The 22,518-nt window shown below is 31.3% G+C and overlaps 1 protein-coding gene and 2 long non-coding RNA genes across 3 annotated transcripts; 2 read left to right on the forward strand and 1 right to left on the reverse strand.

Moving 5' to 3' along the window:
• Positions 1 to 1,958: 1,958 nt before the first annotated feature.
• LOC133706229 (uncharacterized) lies at positions 1,959 to 10,198 on the forward strand. The gene is made up of 4 exons (XR_009844469.1): positions 1,959 to 2,302; positions 2,430 to 2,515; positions 4,236 to 4,333; positions 8,018 to 10,198. It is a non-coding gene; the product is annotated as an uncharacterized LOC133706229 (long non-coding RNA).
• Positions 10,199 to 10,204: 6 nt separating this feature from the next.
• LOC133706152 (disease resistance protein At4g27190-like) lies at positions 10,205 to 16,904 on the forward strand. The gene is made up of 5 exons (XM_062131629.1): positions 10,205 to 13,128; positions 13,857 to 14,633; positions 15,145 to 15,228; positions 15,704 to 16,384; positions 16,500 to 16,904. Exons 1-5 carry the CDS (start codon positions 10,216 to 10,218, stop codon positions 16,620 to 16,622), a joined length of 4,578 nt encoding a protein of 1,525 aa, XP_061987613.1. The 5' UTR covers positions 10,205 to 10,215; the 3' UTR covers positions 16,623 to 16,904.
• A 2,310-nt stretch (positions 16,905 to 19,214) lies between these two features.
• On the reverse strand, positions 19,215 to 20,973 carry LOC133690981 (uncharacterized). The gene is made up of 3 exons (XR_009841558.1): positions 20,754 to 20,973; positions 19,978 to 20,034; positions 19,215 to 19,411 (listed from the first exon to the last, which is right to left on the reverse strand). It is a non-coding gene; the product is annotated as an uncharacterized LOC133690981 (long non-coding RNA).
• Positions 20,974 to 22,518: the final 1,545 nt, after the last annotated feature.

Raw genomic sequence — 22,518 nt, forward strand, 5'->3', positions numbered from 1 at the left:
TTATATTCATCGCATTTATAACCATATTTCTATAACATCACCTCTTATAAGGCCATCAGTTATAACACTACCTCGTATCATAGCTGCGGTCTGGTCTGATAGATTATCTGCTGTTTTTTTTCCCTCTAATTTCTCTGATGCCGAGAAAAATATTCAGTACATCTTGAGCATGATGATTCAAAAGGTCTCGTATATGTGTTCTATTTGGTTTGAGATTTAACTTGTGATGACCGAATTGTTTACTGAGAAGATTAAATGGCAAGCAGAACAGATTCCGAGAGTTTCCTTCCACTTGACCAAATAGAAAGCACTAAATTCATCTCTTGACATAGCAAAGTCAAGTGTCCGAAAGGTAAAAGCGTTACGCAGTTGAGCATTATCATCAACAACTATTTTAAAATCATAGTTGCAAGTGGGATCCTCCCCATGCATGTGGACGGGACCTCACAGCTTTACAAAATGTAAATATATGAATTTTGTTTTTTGAAATGTACAAAATACAAATATATTAGTCTTACGATCTACGTTGGGAATCTTACATGTACTTTTTTTTATAAAAAGAATAGTTAACAAATTTACAAGCTTCTGTATTTTGTGTTAACCTGCATGTGCGCATGTGAGCCCAAAGAAAAACAACAGCTGTGTTAACCTGCATGTGAGCCCTTTGCTGCAATACATTTATAGTATGTGGTAGAATCACTGTCAATCCGGCTGCCTTCCCTGAAATTCAGGCTGAAAAAATAAAAAACAGTGGGGATGATTTTTAAAGCAATGAGTTAAATTTTGCTTCACCCCACCGAAGGAAAGTTCTCATATTCATTCTCTTTCTTGGACATGTATGGAAGTCAAGTGCTGACCATGGTATCACTTGCTACCAGCTTCTGTGCTTCGAAATTTATTACAGAATGGCAATAGATCCAACGAAAATCTTTCACACCTGCCTTGATGAACTTTACACTGTAATTTATGAAAACTAAATTATTTAATATGTTGTAACCCATTTTGGATTGTTCTCTAAATTCACTCCTTTTTCTTCTAAAACAAAAATAAAAAATAAAATTAAGGCTACTAACATGGAAAAAACAAGCCAAGAAGGATCTCAAATTTATAGGAAAATCAAGCTGAAATTTTGTTTTCCCCAAAATACTTATGAAATACTCTAAAAACATTATTAAACCAATACATGACCTTTAAAAACATAAAAAATCACCTCAAAACTCAAATTCAACCTAAAAACAAAAAAAAATTCCATAGTTCAGATCTTTTTTTAGGTGTTTTGAAGGTAAAAAAAACACGTAATCTTAACTCCTTTCATTATATTGAATTAGTTCACACAAAAATCAATGATTTTGGTAGCCAAAATCTTTTTTAAGAACAAATTTCTCTCTCTAAAATAAAATTCAGCGACCCTTTCTCTCTTCTTCACCCAAAAAAAATCTTAAAAAAGAGAAAAATAAAGTTTGGTATCCAAATGCAATGTTGGAAATTAAATTATAGGGACTGGTTATTTAATAACTTAAAAAGAATGTATTAGTAGTTGTTTTTTAAAATATTGTTTTTTCAAAATTATATCAAAATAATATAAAAATTAAAACATTAACAAAATTTTTTTTTTTCAAAAATACTAAAAAAAAGGTAAAAAAAACGCTATATAATTTTTTTATAAAAAAAATCAAACGAGCATGGCCTGCAATCCCATAGAGCAATTTTAAGAATATAATACATGTACATGATGGGAGTAGGTTTTAGAAGACAAACAGAGATCGACATTAATGAATTGAAAAAGGCTGTATGTCTGACATCCCTTCCCAGGAGGAGGTAAGGGGTAGCTTCGTTTGTGTCACTTGGCACTTGGCATTCCGTCACATTCCCAACCTGTTACTGCCATGTTCATTGATACTTTTACCCTTTGGCACTCGGCCCTTGCCACGTAATAATCTCTTCTTTCTACAAGGCTGGCCCCTTCGTGACCTTACTTTCTTCCTTCTTTGTCCCTTTCCTTTCTGTCTCCTTCTTTTCTCTCCTCACTTGAGTGTGTGACACAGATGGTACTCATAGACAATTACTTTTAATTGCTTGAGTTTGATCCTTTGTTGTGTTCGTTCCATTAATTCTACTTCTTTGCAAGTCTTTTCCCTTGATGATCTGTTTTTTTTTTTAAAAAAAAAGAAGAAAACTAAAAAAAACATTGACCGATCATAGCTTAGGTTAATTATATTTGTCGTTGGAAGCGAGCTGGTATCATCCATGGAGGCGTCTAAGTGATTATCCTGAACCTTTCATTCGTTTCTTTCTTTGCTAGGTGAGTTCTTTTACACATTATTTTTCTTTATTTCTTTGTCACTGTCTCTATATTACTATATATTACTACGCATAGTATCTTGAGTATGTCATCAAAATGCTTATACCTTGCCTTGTTGCTTTTGAAGCTGGATTCCATAGAGAGCTAAAGGCCTTCTCCATTTCATTGAGCAATCAGTACCAGTGCTTTTCCCACTTATTTTCTCAAGTTAAGGTAATGAAATTCCTATTCCCATTCTCTCTGCGCCTCTTTTACTTGCAATGACTCACTCTCACGTTCTGTATCCTTGTTTCTCTGATTTTGGCACATAATTAGCTGCTTATTACTTTTTTATTGTTGTGTTTTAATTATATGATTTTACGATGGTAGGAGTTCTTAGTCCGCGTGAACAGCAGAACACCACATGAACAGCAGAAAAAAGGCTGCCCACTTCTTTGTTTTTTTTTTTTACACTAAAAGAGGAGCCAAGTTTGACTTTCTTTGTTTCCTTCTTTTCTTTTTCTTTCTTTTCTTGGAGGAGAAAGAGGGTTGTGCTGCTCGTTTCGTTTCATTTTCTTGGAAACCATACAGAAAATTCTTGGATCTGTTGATTGTTTTCTAGCTATTAGTCTTTAATTTTCTCTCATTCACTCGGTTTCTTTGGGTGCTGACTAGTTGTTTTTGGTCAAGTAATGATCTCTTCTTTTGTTCTACTGAAATTCTTGACGTTTTGGTCGGGAATAAGTTTAGCTCCTTTTACTTGTCTAGAAAATTAAGGGAAGGTAACAGAGATAATTTAGAACCCTTTAAAATTTTTATCCAAAATATTTATAAAATACTATATAAACCTTATTAAACCAATACAGTTAAAAAAACAAATAGCCTCTCTCCCTGTTTTTGTCCTATGTTAATGTGTTTTGATTTGGACAACTACTCTATTATCCTCTTTTTTTCATATTAATTTTCAAACTAGCTTTTTCAAAAATTAATTTCAAGTAAAAATAAAATTTAATTTTTTTAAAAGATACTTTTTTAAAAAAAACAAACACGTTATTTCTCTCCTTATTCACTACCGTGATTTCAAGTCCTCATCTCCTGCATTATTTATAAGAGCATGAAAAAATAAAAATAATTTTAATATTTTTTTGTTATTATATTATTAAAGTGTCCAAAGAATTCCAAATAAAAGACACAAAAAAAATCCCAATCAAATAGATAAACGAGCATCACATATTCATATTGTTTTCTTTACTCTCCTCCGATCTTTCAATGTCTTCTTCTATTTCTGCCTCCTTCAATGTTGTTAGAGAATAATATAAATCATATCCTGAAACCTCACCTAACAGCTTAAACTATTGGGTTGAGATGGTTCTTTAACATGGTATCAGAACTTTGATGATCAAGCGGTCACGAGTTCGAATCTCACCATCTCCATTTATTTGATAAAAATTAAGCACAGGATAATGTAGATCTGTACAAGTTTCAAGCCAAAAAACTTTCACTTAATGGGATATGTTAGAAAATAATATAAATTATATTCTAAAATATCTTAAAATATTAAATTAAAATGGTTATTTGACAAATCTCTTCTTCTATTTCCTCGTCCCTCTCTTGTCTCAACCTTTCTTTTATTTCTGTCTTTCCTTTTCTTTTTTTTTTAAAGCCTTTTAACCTCTCTCTCTCCCACTTTCTATCCTTTCCTAAGGGTAGATAAAGTTGAACACGTGGCGACCATCTATTAGCTTTTTGTTTTCTAATATTGTTATAGGTCAATCATATTACCTGAATGTGTGATACCGAGATGGTCATCATAGACTATTATTTTTAATTGCTTCAGTTTGATTCTTTGTTGAGTTTCCTTCAGTAATTCTACTTTTTTGCAAGTCTTTTCCCTTATTGATCTGTTTTTTTTTTTTTTTTAAAGAAAACTAAAAAGAACTTTGACCTATCACAGCTTAGGTTAATTATATTTGTTGTTGGAAGCGAGCTGGTATCATCCATGGAGACGTCCAAGTGATTACCCTGAACCTTTCGTTCGTTTCTTTTTGCCTGGTGAGTAATTTTACACGTCTAAGTGATTATCCTGCACCTTTCACTCGTTTCTCTCTGCTAGGTGAGTAATTTTACACATTATTTTTTTTTAATTTGTTTGACACTGTCTCTAAATGATCTTAATTATGTCATCAAAATGCATTTTTAATGGGAATTACTGCTTTAACTCACAAGTGTCAGTTAGTAAACTATTTTTGTTGGTATACTTTATACCTTGTCTTGTTGCTTTTGAAGCATAATTTAATTGTTTGCAGGGCTTTATTTATGATATAGGTCAATCATATTTACCTGAATCTGTGATACAGAGATGGTCATCATAGAAAATTATTTTTAATTGCTTGAGTTTGATTTTTTTTTTGAGTTTCTTTCGGTAATTCTATTTTTTTACAAGTCTTTTCTCTTGTTGAATTGTTTTTTTAAAAAAAAAAAACTAAAAAAAACTTTGACTAATTTGATAAAAAACCTAGTTGGAAACCACAACCTGTTTTCAGTCCATTTTAACCAAAATCACCTAGAAAATTGGTGGTTAAAATCCCCAACAACAACTTTCTCTCTCTAAAACAAAATATGGTGATCCTCTCTCTCTCCTAAAAAAAACTAAAAACAAAGAAAAACAAAGTTTAGTATCAAAATACAATGATGAAAAATTATAGGGACTAAAATGAACTTTGCAAACAAATTGCAAAGCCACAACTTATTTTAGTTGAGTTTTTCACTCCAATCCTATATCTTTCAATTCAACCCTTATCCTTGAAAAAATGCAATTAAGCTTTAATTTGGATTGAAAAGAGCTCAATTGTGAAAAAAATAATTGAGTATCAAATTGGAAATTTTCAAAAAATTCACTATTAATATCCATATTCCATAGTGAAATGAATATAAGTGAATAGTGATGAAGAGAAAACTCCTTTCTCTTTTAATTTATACTATAATTTGGTATTGTGGCACACACTTTTTAAAAATATTCTTTATTTAAAAACAAATTAAAATATTATATATGAATATGCATTTTAGAATTTAATAACCAGTTTATTAAATTCATGTGAATTTGATCAATATTTTAATAAACTACTATTTTTTAATTTAGGAGAATTAATCACTATTTAAAAATCTTGATTAAGTTTGGATCCAACCAATATAAAATATAAAAACATTTAGAACATTGTAATGAATTGTTTTAAATCACTATAATTTTTCTACGAAATATAATATTATATTAATAAGGTGTCAACTGTTTATGGTTGCAAATGGTCAAATTTATTGCGGTGAGATGTTAATTAAAAAATTCTATTATCCTTTCTCTACGCAACCCAGGGCTTTCACCCACCCGAACGGAGTCGAACCTTCACTGCCTTTCCTCGGCTCACTTCACTTGCTTGACAGGTTAGAATCCAGCTAAAGATAGGAGTGGATATTGCACTTGCACAGCAGATGTTGAAAACAGCGGTTGTAGATGCAGCGGATTTAGTTCAATGCCATGCTTATTGAATGCCTCCCACGCGTACTTCATGCCAAAGCTTCTCGTTCGATCCCTTTCCCAAGCGTAGAAGGGGTATCGGAAGATCTCTGCTTACCTTAGATAGAGGAGCTACTCTAATAGCTTATGGGAGCTACTTGGCACGCTTGGCCCTAGATTATTTAAGGATACTCACTAGCATAGCAGACTGGCGCTATACAGACAGCTATTCTAGACTGCATAGACTAATGCTTGCCTTCTTGCTTATTCCTTCCCTCTAACCATAGTCTTGCTTGCCACTTGCAAAGAAAGAGCTTTCTAGAGTCAAGTAAGGAGAGATTCACTATCTTCCGAATCATGCCTTACCTGAATGCCAGTCTTTCTTGTCCTTATTAGAAGATTCAACTCTGACTAAGCAAAGAATCCAGATAGGAGATTGAGAGAGTGAGATCCTAAGTAATGAGATGAGCTTGATTACGCACCTGATTGACTCTTAGTTACTGAAAGCGCTGATGAACGATCTTCCTTATATTAAGTGTACGCTAATATGTTAAAGCGATATCATTTATCTTAAATAAATAATAAATATGTTAATTTTGTGTTGGATTAAGTTTGGATCCAACCAATATAAAATAAAATAAGAGGTCCAAGTGTATATGAAGCAGATCAACCACAGCTGCAAGTGCGAATCATATTTGTTAAACCTGTATGCTAAATTGAACAAACAAAACTATAGTAAATAGAAATAATTAAATAGTAATAAGTAGTAAATAGAAATGGATTAATAAATAGTGGGCTCCATAGTTTCTATGGTTATTTCCTTAACAGCAAGGTCCTCTCTAGTAGTTTACAGTAACAGCAAGATCCCCAAACTTGATCTAATCAATGCTATTGTTAACTTTTTGGCTCTACCCATGAATTTCCTAGTAGTTTACAGTAACAGTACTATTTAATTATGTGGATTAGCTGACCTTTTGAGTCCATTCTTGCAAAGGGTAGATGAGTTCATTTTTGGCTACCAATGGGGAATTCTTTAGCATTTTCAATTGAAAAGTGAGAATTGATAATTGAGATAGCTGAGTTTGCATATATAGCATATTTTTAAAATCTGGTCTGGCCTTACAGGTTAGATTCAGGATTGGAATTAAATCGGGTTTAAAAAAAAAATAAAAAAAGTTAAAAAGTCAAATGACTTGGTAATCCGGTTGACCCGGAAAGAATCGGTAAAAAACCTAATTGTAACATGTTGACTATTTTTTTAATAAAAAACAATATTGTTTTGATTTATAAAAAAAAAAAGTTGACTCGGGTGACCCAATCAAAACTCGTGACTCGAATTTCTTGGATCGGGTCGTCCACCAAACCGGATTTAAAATCCCTGACCATTAAAAATCATAAATTTGATACACAATAGAAGAATAATCTAGATTTATTTCAATTGTGTTTTTTTTCGAATGCTGTGTTTTTCATTACGATATTTTTAAACATACAAAATTTACCAAAAATAAATAAAAAAGAAACCCAAGTGTTTTAAACTTTTGTGGGTGTATGCTTTTAAGGAAAATTCTCGACCTTTTTTTTGTAAAAAAGAAAGTTATTCTCTAGCATTCTGTTCCTGTGTAATACGGACACATCAGTAGTAGAATCTTTGTGAAAACTGTTTATATTGCCTAACCAACTAGAATTATTACTGAAGATCTCATTAAATAAATTTATAGTTACTTAAAGATTTATTAATTAAAAATCTATTTTTTTTATTTTAAATGACTTTTTAAAGATTAAATTATCGTAAATTACTCCACAAACCACCGATAAAACAATATTCTAAAATAATCTTAACTTTCAGCCTTGCATCCAACATTAGCTAGAACGGAGACTGGAATCTTTCGATATCTTCATCAACAAACTGATCTTGCAGGACCACCATACCATGGTGTATCTTGTACCACCATATCAAAAGATGAGACATTGCTTCTTTTTGTTGTCTTTTAAAAAGTCTAATGCTCCACTACTTTCCTCACCCAGAGGCATAAGATTTTAAAAAGAAAGGAAAAGAAAAACTGCCATTTTTTGATGTATAAATAGGAGAAAAAATAGAAAAAACAGGATTCTTATGATTATGTTTATGTCTCTTTTACTTTTTGAAACAATGAAAGCAAAAGCATTAGTAGGACACACTAAGTTTGTCATCTAATTTCTCACCATAACCTTCACATTTCATCTTTCAGCCGTTTCTTTTCACTCAAACTATATATCTCTGCACCGGTTGTTGATTTTGGATCATTTCCCAATTTAGGGCGGAAGACTACGGGAAAGAGGAGATTGGTTGTGGTGGGGATTGAAGCTGTGATTTGGGATCGGTTCATGATCTTCTGCTGATAGGTTTATCCAGCAGACTTCAAGAGGTAAGAACCTGCTCTTATATATCATGCAAAGAAATGGATCAGATCAGAGTTGCTAAACATGAAAAGAGAACAAGAGCTAAAGCTGCATAAATTAACAGCTTAATAAAAAGAATACAATTTTATTGTGATGATTTGAAAATAAAAGTGAATAGAAAAAGATAACAAAACTCTTGAAGGATTAGAAGTAGGTATAAATGAATGAACGGTATTATAGTAATTGAATAAAGAGTTCATAAACATAAATAGAAAAAAAAGAAACATCTGAATTCCTAGAGAGAAAACTGTAAGAGTGAAAGAAGAAAAAGAGAAAAGATAAAAAAATAAAGAAAGTATAAGAGAGTTAGAGAAAATAAATTAAAATGTAAGAATATTTATGCTTTGATGTGTATAAAAGTGTTTTTCTTAGCTTTAATTTTCTGTTTTGTTGAATATTAGGGTTTTGAAGATTGTGTTTTGGGTTTGATTGATGAATTGATTTGAATATTATGTGTTTATTATTATAGATAATGAATTATTTAGTTGATTTTGAAAGATTTTGAGTTGTGGTTTTGTTTAAATAGTGAATTTGAGTTATAAATCTTGTTATATCAGTAGATGATATGTGAAAATTCTAGATTTGAGATTAAAGATGATGAAATTTCAGTTTGGTCTCTCAATTTATAAAAATTTCAGTTTAGTCCCTAGAGCATAATCCGAGATTCTGGATAAAATGGAATGTTGAGAAATTATAGAGACATGTTACTTGGTAGCTCAAAAAGAAAAGGGACTAAAATAAATTTTGCAAACAATTACAGTGTCGCCGCATATTTTTATCGAGTTTTTCATTTCAGTTATCTATCTTTGAATTCAACTCTTATCCTTAAAAAAACAAAATGCAATTGAGTTTTAATTTGGGCAAAAGATATTTAATTATGAAAAAAAAATTCAAATACCAAATTTAAAATTTTTAAAAAATTCACTATTAATATCCACGTCCACAATAAAATAAGTCTCGGTGAATAGTAATAAACAAAAAACTCTTTTATCTTTTAATTTATACTATAATTTAGTATTGTGATACATATTTTTTTAAAATAATTTTTTATTTAAAAACATATTAGAATATTATATATATATATATAATAACAAGAAATAATTAAAAATATATTAATTTAATATTTTTATAAAGTAAATATAATTATAAAAACCCACTCTGACACAGTAAAAAAACAAATAACCTCTTTTTCATACTAATTTTCATCTTCTATTTTATACAAGACTTGCCCCCTACGTGACCTTATTTTCTTCCTTCTTTGTCCCATTCCTTTCTTCCTCCTTTTATCATGCCGTGATTTTAAGGTTTTTATTTTAAGTGCTTGAATAAGTAGATGTTTTTGAAAATATTTTTTATTTTAAAAATATATTAAAATAATATTATTTTTTTTTAAATTATTTTTAATATCAATATAAAAATAAAAAAAATTAATTTAGAATACAAAAAATAATTTTATAAAAAAATAATTTAAAAAATAAAAAACAAACACGCTATTTCCCTCCTTATTCGCTATCGTGGTTTCAGGTCCTCCTTTCCTGCCTTATCTGCAAGAGCATGAAAAATATAAAATAAAATAAAATAAAATCAAACGAGCATGGCTGTTAACAACTAATGCCTTGTTTGTTTCCAGGAATTCATTTTCCTGGACACCATTTTCCCCACTTTTCCATGTTTGATAACTATAAGGAAAACTAGTCAAAGAAATTCAAATTCCAGTCAAAGGAAAATAATACACTTTAAGTCAGGAAAGTGTTTTCCTTTCCTTATTTTAAGGAAAACACTTTCCTTTCCTTTGTTCACAAAACATGTGAACGTTTTACGACTTTTGATGATTTCTTCCTCCCGCTATTTCATTGTGCAATCAGTACCAGTGCTTTTCGCACATATTTTCCCAAATTAAGGTAATGGAATTCCTATTCCCATTCTCTCTGCGCCTGTTTTACTTGTATCTGTATCCTTATTTCTTTGATTTTCAGACCTGTGGAAAATGGCTATCGAAAGTGCTGGTGGATCCATTATAGCTATGCTAGCAGAACTCATGGTGGAACCAGTAGGAAGGCAGTTCCGTTACATGTTCTGTTTCAACAATTTTGCTCAAGAATTCAAAGAACAAAAGGAGAACCTTGCTTTAGCACTAGATGGTCTGCAAAAAGATGTCGAAGATGCTGAAAGGAATGCTGAAGAAATTAAGAAAGGTGTCAGAAAGTGGCTGGAAGATGCAAACAACGAAATTGAAGGTGCGAAGCCCTTGGAAAATGAAATAGGAAAAAATGGCAAATGCTTTACTTGGTGCCCAAACTGCATGCGACAATTCAAGTTAAGCAAGGCACTGGCCAAGAAGTCGGAGACTTTCAGAAAACTTTTAGAAAATAGCACAAAGTTTACAAAAGTGTCCGACATAGCTCATCCTCAGCCCATAGAATTTCTCCCATCAAAGGAATTCACGCCCTCAAAATCGTCAGAAGAAGCTTTCGAACAGATTATGGATGCTCTCAAAGATGACAAAGTCAATATGATCGGACTGTGCGGCATGGGAGGGGTGGGTAAAACCACCCTGGTGAAAGAAGTAGGCAGGAGAGCCAAAGAGTTGCAGCTTTTTCCTGAAGTTTTGATGGCTACGGTGTCCCAGAATCCAAATGTCACAGACATCCAGGATCGACTGGCAGATAAGTTAGGTCTGGTTTTTAAAGAAAAGAGTAGAGAAGGGAGAGCAGATCGATTAAGGCATAGACTGAAGGAAGTAGAGAAGATGCTTATAATCCTAGATGATGTTTGGAAATATATTGACTTGAAAGAGGTAGGGATCCCATTTGGTGATGATCACAGGGGTTGTAAAATTCTTCTAACAACACGTCTTCAAGCCATATGTTCTTCTATGGAGTGCCAGCAAACAGTGCTTTTAAGAATCTTAAGTGAAGATGAAGCAATGGTTTTATTCAGAATCAATGCAGGTTTACGTGATGGGGACTCTACCTTGAACACAGTGGCAAGGGAGGTTGCGAGAGAATGCCAAGGCTTGCCTATAGCACTTGTGACAGTGGGAAGGGCTCTAAGAGGTAAATCTGAAGTTGAGTGGGAAGTAGCATTTAGACAGCTAAAAAACTCTCAATTTCCGGACATGGAACACATTGATGAACAAAGAACTGCATATGCATGTCTTAAGTTGAGCTATGATTATTTGAAGAGCAAGGAAACCAAGTTATGTTTCTTGATATGTTGTTTATTTCCAGAAGATTACAAAATTCCAATCGAGGACTTGACGAGATACGCAGTTGGGTATGAGTTACATCAAGATGTGGAGTCCATTGGAGATGCAAAGAAAGGAGTTTATGTGGAAATAAAAAAACTCAAAGATTGTTGCATGCTGTTGGACACTGAAAATGATGAACACGTGAAAATGCATGACTTGGTTCGTGATGTTGCTATTCGGATAGCGTCATCAAAAGAATATGGATTCATGGTAAAGGCTGGCATTGGGTTGAAGGAATGGCCGATGAGTATCAAAAGCTTTGAAGCTTGCACAACAATTTCGTTAATGGGCAATAAACTAACCGAACTTCCTGAAGGATTGGAATGTCCAAAGCTCAAACTTCTATTATTAGAACTGGATGATGGTTTGAATGTTCCACAGAGGTTTTTTGAAGGGATGAAAGAAATTGAAGTTTTGTCTCTGAAGGGAGGGCGTTTGTCATTGCAATCACTTGAACTCTCAACGAAACTTCAATCGTTGGTGTTGATCAGGTGTGGATGCAAGGACCTCATTTGGTTGAGAAAGCTGCAGAGACTTAAGATTCTTGTTTTTCAGTGGTGCTCAACCATTGAAGAACTACCTGATGAAATAGGAGAGCTCAAGGAGTTAAGGTTGTTGGATGTGACAGGTTGTGAAAGGCTAAGAAGGATCCATGTGAATTTGATTGGAAGGTTGAAGAAGTTAGAAGAATTGTTGATTGGGGAATACAGCTTTGAGGAATGGGATGTTGATGGGACAAGCACAGGAGGAATGAATGCAAGCCTAACAGAACTAAATTCGTTGTCTCAGTTAGCCGTGTTATCATTGAGGATACCGAAGGTTGAATGCATTCCTAGAGATTTTGTTTTTCCAGTTAGCTTGCGCAAATATGATATAATATTAGGGGATGCTAATGAATATTATAGAATGTTTAGGGATCGATACCCAACCTCCTTAAGTTTGGGTGGTACATCCTTAAATGCGAAGATATTTGAGCAATTGTTTTTACATAAATTAGAATCTGTAGAAGTGAGGCATTGTGGAGATGTTTTCACTCTGTTTCCAGCAAGATTGCGACAAGGTTTAAAAAATCTGAAGGAGGTGGTTATTGACAGCTGTAAATCATTGGAAGAGGTATTTGAATTGGGTGAGGAGAAGGAGCTGCCGCTGCTGTCATCTTTAACAGAGTTACAGCTGTCACGGTTACCTGAGCTCAAATGCATATGGAAGGGGCCCACCAGACATGTCAGCCTCCAAAGTCTTACTCTTTTGAATTTGTATTCTCTTGACAAACTGACATTTATCTTCACACCGTTCCTCGTTTATAGTCTGCCAAAGCTAGAAAGCCTTCGCATAAGTGAATGCAGTGAATTGAAGCATATTATCAGAGAAGAGAATGGTAAAAGGGAAATAATTCCAGAGTCTCCTCGCTTCCCACAATTAAAAAATATCAACATATCTTTCTGTGATAAACTGGAATATGTCTTCCCAGTCTCTTTGTCACATAACAGAGATGGCATCATCAAGTTCCCTCAACTAAGAGAATTGTCTCTTGGGCTCAGATCAAATTACAGCTTTTTAGGTCCAAGGAATTTTGATGCTCAATTGCCTTTGCAAGAATTAGCCATTCAAGGCCACGAAGAAGTGGGTAATTGGTTGGCACAGCTACAAGTACGTAATTTATATTTCTCCACTTAATTTAAATTGTCAATTGCGATAATTTATTCTTTCTTCCTCCCAATTTCTAAAAGTAAAGTAATTGATAAATGCTCATTTTTATTTTTTTATGATTTGTTTTTTTATCTAAACATATATAAATATAAGAAACTTAACTGCCTCATTGTTGTTTGCGTTATTAAAAATTAATCATATGGAAGAACATATTATCTGTTAGATTTAACTGCCTCATTTGAAATATATTATCTGTTAGATTTAACTGCCTCATGGTTTACGTAATTTATATTATCTGTTAGATTTATTCTTTCTTCGTCACTGCTTATTTTTTTTGTTTTATCTAAACATATATAAATATAAGAAACTTAATACCAACAATTAATCATAGAAATCATATTAGCTTATTTTGTGTTCAAATATTTAATTCAATTAAAATATCTTTAAAAATTTATTAACTTTATAACTAAAATAAAAATATTAGTTACTATTTTTATTTTTATTTTTTACATGAAACTAATTATTAGGAGTTGTAGTAACCTTTTTTCGCAAAAATCTAATTATTATTTAACTGATCTCTAATTAAGAAAAAAACTGAAACAATAATATGTAATCTCTAAAAAGTATGTAATCCTGTTTTTTCTTTTTTTTTTTCTCATCATGTAAATTGTTTTTATGAGTGAAAAAATATAATATTGTTCTCTGATAAGATGGTCGTCCATGGGCAGCAAAACGGCTTCTTACAAAGATTAGAATTTGTACGAGTGGACGATTGTGGGGATGTTCGCACTCCGTTTCCAGCAAAATTGCTGCGAGCTTTGAACAATCTAAAGGAGGTGATTGTTTGGGGCTGTAAATCATTGGAAGAGGTATTTGAATTGGGTGAGCCTTATGAAGGAAGCAGTGAGGAGAAGGAGCTGCCGCTTCCATCATCTTTAACCAGGTTACAGCTGTACCAGTTACCTGAGCTCAAATGCATATGGAAGGGGCCTACCAGCCATGTCAGCCTCCAAAGTCTTGCTGATCTGTATTTGGATTCTCTGGACAAACTGACATTTATCTTCACACCGTTCCTCGTTCAGAGTCTACCACAGCTAGAAAGACTTGACATAAGTAAATGCAGTGAATTGAAGCATATTATCAGAGAAGAGGATGGTGAAAGGGAAATAATTCCAGAGTCTTCCGGCTTCCCAAAATTAAAAACTATCAGCATAGAAGACTGTGGTAAACTGGAATATGTCCTCCCTGTCTCTGTGTCTCCAAGCCTTCTGAACCTGGAAGAGATGCGGATTTTTAATGCTCATAATTTAAAGCAATTATTTTACAGTGTAGAAGGAGATACACTCACCAGAGATGCCATCATCAAGTTCCCTAAGCTAAGAAAATTGTCTATTTCAAATTGCAGCTTCTTTGCTCCAAAGAATTTTGCTGCCCAATTGCCTTCCTTGCAAATTCTAGAAATTGATGGCCACAAAGAATTGGGAAATTTGTTTGCACAGCTCCAAGTACGTCCTTTATATTTCTCCAATAATTTTTTTCCTTTTTAATCTAAATTGTCAACTTCAATACATGTTGATTTCTTCCTTCAAATTTCTGAAACTAAAGTAATTGATAAGTGGAGATAAATCCTTTAGCCATCCACTAAATTGAAAAGGAGTTGTCTAATTGTATCATTCCTTGTCTCTTGATAGAGGGCTTAAGAAGTGAGAAATTAATTATTGTAATGAAATCCTACCTAGATTTTTCAATCTTTATGCTTTCCCAGTTTGAGTGAAAATGAGGCTCTTCCCCCAATTAATGGAAGTATTTGAAGAGGAAGATAAACCTCCATCTGCTAATATTGAGTTGATTGTTTCAGTCCTGCAGCTTCTGATTTCATATTCCCATGCCTTGTTTCCATGTCTACTTCTATCCTTTTGTTGATAAGTTCTTTTGCTGAAGTTTATATGGACAATTCGTTCACCTATTTACCAAAATTATATAGTTCAAAAGTGCACAAAATTTCTTTTGATGCAGGGGTTCACAAATTTGAAATCATTACGCTTGCAACATCTGCCTGACATGAGGGGTCTTCTGCTGAGCAAATTGACTACTTTTGAGGTAATCTATCTGGATAAAAATTAGACAAATTTGTCCACTAAAACAACTTTGCACGTAATAAAAAATGTTTTTTATACAAAAGTACATCAAATTACTTCACAAAAAAATTATTAATATTTAAGAGCATAAATTTTGTGTTGAAAATTTTGAAGTCAATTACAATATCTTTAAAAAATTATTAACTTTATAACTAAAATAAAAATATTAGTTACTATTTTTATTTTTATTTTTATTTTTATTTTTTACATGAAACTAATTATTAGGAGTTGTATTAACCTTTTTTCACAAAAATCTAATTATTATTCAACTTATCTCTAATTAAGAACAAAACTAAAACAATAATATGTAATCTCTAAAAAGTATTTAATCCTGTTTTTTTCTATTTTTTTCTCCTATTTATACATCATATAAATTGTTTTTATGAGAGTGAAAAAATATAATATTGTTCTCTGATAAGATGGCCGTCCATGGGCAGCAAAACGGCTTCTTACAAAGATTAGCATGTGTACGAGTGTACGATTGTGGGGATGTTCGCGCTCCGTTTCCAGCAAAATTGCTGCGAGATCTGAAAAATCTAAGGACGGTGAGCATTTACACCTGCAAATCATTGGAAGAGGTATTTGAATTAGGTGAGCCTGATGAAGGAAGTAGTGAGGAGAAGGAGCTGCCGCTTCTGTCATCTTTAACAGAGTTAGGGCTGTCACGTTTACCTGAGCTCAAATGTATATGGAAGGGGCCACCTAGATATGTCAACCTCCAAAGTCTTAATCTTCTGCAGTTGACTTCTCTCGACAAGCTGACATTTATCTTCACACCGTCCCTCGCTCGAAGTCTGCCAAAACTAGAAATACTTTACATAAGTAAATGCGGTCAATTGAAGCATATTATCAGAGAAGAGGATGGTGAAAAGGAAATAATTCCAGAGTCTCCTGGGCAGGATGATCAAGCTTCACCTATCAACGTTGAGAAGGAGATAGTGCTTCCTAATCTAAAGGAGTTGTCGCTACAACAATTATCAAGTATTGTCTGTTTTAGTTTCGGATGGTGTGATTATTTCTTATTCCCTCGTTTGGAGAAGTTGAAGGTCCATCAATGTCCAAAGCTGACCACAAAATTTGCTACTACACCAGATGGTTCAATGAGTGCTCACTCAGAGGTGCTGCTGATTTAACTTTATTTCTTGCCTCTCTTTTAGTGTGTTTGTTTCTTGTTTCTCTCAATAATAAGATTTACAAGTTAAATGAGCATGCCATGCTTGGATTGGTTTACAGGTATCTGAAGTAGCTGAAGATTCAAGCATTAATAGAGAGTGGACCCGGGATAATGGGTGGAAAGAAGAAGAAGAAGAAGTAGAGGAAGAGGAAGATGGTGATGGTGATGGTGATGGTGAATAGTAAAAAAAACAATGTTGCTTGCCCATTATCGTACAAGCCTCCAGAAGTAAGGGCGTATGTTTGCTTGGCCATTTGTGTGTCTTTTGGTTTAATGTGTGGACTTTCATGCGTAAGATGCTGAACTCTTTGTTTGATGTTCTGTTTCTAATGCATAATGCATTATTAAAAATGTTATTTTATGAGCATCTGAATATGTTTGGGCATTCAAATCTCAAGATGGCTGAGACTTGATGCTGAACTCTTTGTTCAAAAGTTTGATACTGATATCATGTTTTCCTAGCAGAGCAATCTTATGTTGAATGGTTTTTTCGAGCAGATACCTTGCTGGCTTTCGCTAATTTTCTCTTTTCTTTCTCAACCTCAAGAATTAAAATACAAGTAAAATAAAGTTTTGAATAAAAAAGTTTAATTTCTAAACTAACAGGGCCAAAAAAAGAATTTATCAAAATTACAAGGCATGGAGGCAATGCCACAATTGCCTCTTTTTTTTTTTCATGCTTCAATTTTGATCTTTTTATTTATTTTTTCTCGAACAATATAATTAATTTCTTTTTTATAAAGTCGAGGACCAAATCAATGATGTGGCTTTTTATTTAGTTCTAGATGCTCATATAAAATTACAAACTTCAAATTCCAATTAACATAATATTGAAAGATCAATTTTTTATATATATAAAAAATATAGATGATCAAAAGCAAATAACTAAAGGCAAAGTTGACACCATATTTTTTTAAAAAAATTTTGGTTTTTTATTTATTTTAATTTTGATCTTCTCCTTTTTCAATTTCTTACAAACAACAAATTTGTTTTTTTTTTTTTGTGAAATTGAACATCGTATCAAGATGTTTTATTGAGAGCAAGATAACCATAAAAAAAACAAATAAAAATATATTACCCATCTCAAATCTTAATCAATTCATCATAAAAAATCACTGAATAAAAAAAGGACAAAAAAAGAGAAAGTAAACATTGTGTGAATTCACAATATTTCCTCTCGGGACTATATTGTTTCAGCCGATTTCTTTTAGATTTCTATTAATATATTTATTTATTTATTTATTTATTTTTATAATGAATAGGTAAGTTATATCTAACTAATAATATAACACATTGCTACCTACATCCACATATACTAAAAAGACACTCATTATAGCCATATTAGTAGTTATTTGACTCGCACTTTACTATGGATCAGAAATGTTTTTTAGCAATATAAATAAATATGAATGCTTTTTAAATGTATTTTTAACAAAAAAAATAAACCCTAATCATAAATACAAAAAAAGGTATTGACATGTTTATTTAACTCGCTTCGCTATGGGTCAGATAATATTTTCCAACACAAAAGAATGGATGTATAAGTGTTGTTAATGCATTTTTTGATATCGAGAGAAAAAAATATAATTGTGAATAAAAAAAAGTTGACGTTTACATATAATAAAATAAATTGGGGATCATATATGTTAATAAATACAAAAATAATTGTTAACGCAACGCGCACCATGTAGGAAGTTAATTTTTAATGTAGTAGAAAAATAGGACGGTGTTTCAAATGCATTTTATTGTATCATGATTCTCTTAATTGAAAAATGTGAAACAAAATAAAAAAAGGACAAAAATATTATATTTCAGCCGACCTCTTTTAGCTTTCTATTAATATATTTATTTATTTTATGTTTTTTTAAATAATGAATAGGTAAGTTATATCTAACTAATAATATAACACATTGCTTCCTACATCCACATATACTAAAAGACTTACTATAGCTATATAGGTAGTTATTTAACTCGCACTTCGCTATGGATCACAAAATTGTTTTTAGCAAAAAAAATAAATTTGTATGCTTTTTAATTGCATTTTTAACAAAAACAAATCCTAATCATAAATACAAAAAAACAATGTTGATGCGTTTATTTAATTCACTTTGCTACGAGTTAGATAATGTTTTGAACGCAAAAGAAAAAATATATAAATGTTGTTAACATATTTTTAAAAATCAAGAGAAAATTATAATTGTGAATAAAAAAGTTGATGTTTACATATAATAAAAATAAAGTAAGGACCATAAGTGTTCATAAATATAAAAAATAGTTGTTAATGCATCGTGCAACATATAGGATCTTAAGTTAATTTTTAATGTAGTAGAAAAATGGGACATTGTTTCAAGTGCATTTCATTGTATTACGATTCTTTTAATTGAGAAATGTAAAAAACAAATCTTACAAAAATATGAACTAATAAACTAATAAAGAGTTGTTAATGCCAATCAAATTGTAACAGTCTCAAATTATAAACTCAAAATATATGATATATATTCGTAGCTACAAATTTTTTTTTATTTTATTTTATATATATACAATTTTCCTGAAATTTCGGCAGAGTTTCCTTTGTATTCTTTAGATACCAAGTTATCGACTCAATCATTTCTCAACCTGTAACATCAATCACAATATTCGTCCCATTATTTGGACTTCAAAAAACTCAAGCATATTTCAATATCTCAAATCTATTTTCTATAGAATACTATAATAAAACTAATAAATTCTTAACATGCATCGTCTCTTTTTTTTTATATTTGTGCTCAAATATATACACAACCAACCATAATTCAACTTAATAATAATAATAACATTATAAATTACATCATACATAAGATAATAAGTTAAACATTACATTTTTAGATATTGAAGTATATTACAACAAAATATTAGTTCTTCCAATTACATTAATCATATAACAAAATTATTTATCCAAGCATCTACTTTCCAGATCGAGGGTGCGATGTACCTAAAACCATTATCGCATAAAACATGATTAAAACAATTGCACATTTCAATAAGTAATTGATTAAGGACTAATTATTCATATACATTAAAGTGACTTTCCCATTAATTTGTAAATTAATTTTCTTAACATGGCCATGCAATCAGGCATAAATTCCAGAAATCAGGAAATGATCTTCAAGACTTGTCCATTCAACAAAATATTATTTCCAGTAATTGCCCATTCACCAAGGCATTATTTCCAATAACCAGGAAATAATTTTTCAAGGCTTGTCCATTCACCAAGGCATTATTTCCAGTAACTGCCCATTCACCAGGGCATTATTTCCAGTAACCAGGAAATAATTTTTTCAAGGCTTGCCTATTTACCAGGGCATTATTTCCAGTAACTGCCCATTCACCAGGGCATTATTTCCAGTAACCAGGAAATAATTTTTCAAGGCTTGCCCATTCACCAGGGTATTATTTCCATTAACTAGCACTAGAATTTACAATCTATAAAAATTCATTCTACAATAATAATATTAAAATTTTAAACTAATTAATTACTCCAAGGTGTCGAACACCTACCTGGTGTCTGTGCGTGTGAAGATGTCCCTTGTTGCTGATTAGGTCCTGCGGCCTTCTCTGTACCAACAAAAATTACTTTGTCATTGTTTATTCATTCGAACCGGTAAAAATTCTAATACCCATTACATATTCTTTGATTAAATCCAACACCCTTAATTAAGTTTAATTGACTTTTAATTCAAGGAGAACAAAACCCTCCTTTATGAAACATTTACTCTCTTTTTTCCACAAAAGTCCCTATACAATTTAATCTATCAACATCAATTGTCTTCAATTTGGTAAGATTCCTCAATAATATTTTTTTTTAACTCCATTCTCTAATTTTTCTTCTTCATTTAGCCAAAAACTCCTCAATAATATCATTTAAACTTCATTATCTAATTTTTCTTCTCTATTTAGCCAAAAACAACCTAGGGAAGGAAGTGAAGATTTTTCTTTTCTCTTTGAAAAATTCTTACTTCATTCATATAACAACACTTATAAACCTTCATCTTCCCATATTTTCCAAACAATTATATTTAACCTCAATTCCCCCAAATTATTCCTCTTTTGGCCAAATATTCAATTAAAATGAGGAAAAATAATTTTTGTTTCTTTTACTTAAAATTAAACACTTACCCAATCATAATTCATGCTTTCTAACATGGTTCAAACATAATTCGCATCATTCCTATAAATTATAACATAAAACCACAATTTCACATAATCATAATTTTGCATAATCCTTCATCAAACATAAAATTAAAGGAATTAATCATTTGGAGCATGTTATTTACCTCACTTTGATAAGGATTTAAGAAAAGAATGCAAGAAAAATCAAGTTTTCTTCTTCTCCCTCTTCAAACCCTAGCTTGAAATCCTTCCTTCAATGCATTAACCACCTTAAAATCAACCCCCTCTTTATGTTTAATTAAGTTACTCACTCTAATTACTCACTTTAATTAGTGAAATCAATGAGCATTTAAGTAGAAAAATCACACAATTCTTCCCCCTTTCTTTCTTTGAAGCTCACGGCTAAAAGAGAAAAAAATGGAGCATTTATAGTCTAACTTTTACTTATTTACACATTGACCCTCATTTCTTCTCATTTCTATTTTTGCCACTCAACTCTTCTTTTTACTCAATTCTCACCTTAACATCTTATATTTTATTCAATTGTATCCAATTACAATACTTGGAATCCTTTCATTTAATCTATTCGGTACTTTATTTATTTTACTCAGATTATAATTTAGCGGGTTTTCACACAAATTATAAAATAAAATAATAATCATTTTAATAAAAGTGAAAGATACATAAATATGATACTTAACCTTAACTTTCATCTTCATGCACACTTTTCTCCTTCTTCTTCTTTTTTATCTTAAAGGTCACTTTTTCTTACCAAGAACAAATAATTCTTATTTTTATAAACACATCATGAAAATAAAGTTTATTCATATAAAATATATAAAAAAACATATAGATGAATTGGAATAATTTTTTCTAGATATTAAATACATAAAAGATAAGTAAAAGATATCCACTATTTAGAAAAAAACTAAATAAACAATCTAAATATTTAGAGAGAAAATTATTAATTTAAATATAAATTAAAAAATACATAAAAAATACATAAAAAAAATCAATTAAGAAAACAAAATTAGAAAAAAATATAGAAATAGATCAAGTGCTTTTGGGCCTAGTAAGTCGGGCCTACACATCAAGTCCATTTTTAAAAGGGTTGGTACGTATGGGCCTTTTTTATTTGAAAATGCTCCAAATGTTTTTGAAAAAAAAAATAAAGAAAAGCGACCTGTCACCTACCGAGACTTTCCCATTCTTGACCATTGGAGAGGTGACTAGAAAATTAAGCAGGGTGGTTTTTTACCCAAAAATGAAAATTTAAACAAAGTTCACACCAAAACACCTAAAAATGGTTTTTATGATGTAATAAACCAATAAAACAGCCCAAAACCATAAATATTTTGGCAATTTCAAGAGCAAAAAACATTTCAATGGAACTCTCTTAATCAAATGAAACTCATTAAAACAAAAATCAACCATTTTTTATGGCGAAAATCAGTGCCAACTGAGACTGTAAAATCCCGGGTAATATTATTGATATTAATAAAAGTCAAGATTACGAAAAATGAGGGAAAGTGATAAATTAAATTATAAAAATGATGATATATTCGAGAATCTGAATTGAAATGTTTTGTTCGGGTGTTAAAATATATATAAAAAATAAATATAAATAAATAAATAAACATGAAAATGTGAATAAAATTTTTATGAAAATGAATTTCATGAAACTAAAAGTACTAACGAGTAACTGAGTGAAATTTGAAATAACCTAGATAAAATTTGGTATAAACAGGTGTCAGGATTCATGAAATTTTACCTAAAAATCATAAAATTTACTATTGAGGAATATAGAAGGTATTTTTAAAAATTTAAGTAATTATATTTGTGTATGGGGGAAGAAAAAATTGTGGGACGTGGAAGGTATTTAAAAAAGAGAGTTATATATATATATAAGTGAGTGTGTGCTATAAGGAA

This window comes from Populus nigra, chromosome 1 (assembly GCF_951802175.1).
Source record: "Populus nigra chromosome 1, ddPopNigr1.1, whole genome shotgun sequence".
In the NCBI taxonomy this organism is placed as follows: Eukaryota; Viridiplantae; Streptophyta; class Magnoliopsida; order Malpighiales; family Salicaceae; genus Populus; species Populus nigra.

Excerpts from the sequence above, each read along its gene's own strand:
- LOC133706152 (XM_062131629.1), top strand. The coding sequence starts at position 10,216 with ATGGCTATCGAAAGTGCTGGTGGATCCATTATAGCTATGCTAGCAGAA. Across the intron at positions 14,634-15,144 it reads ATTTGTTTGCACAGCTCCAA|GGGTTCACAAATTTGAAATC; the intron begins GTACGTCCTTTA and ends CTTTTGATGCAG. Across the intron at positions 15,229-15,703 it reads GCAAATTGACTACTTTTGAG|CAAAACGGCTTCTTACAAAG; the intron begins GTAATCTATCTG and ends GTCCATGGGCAG.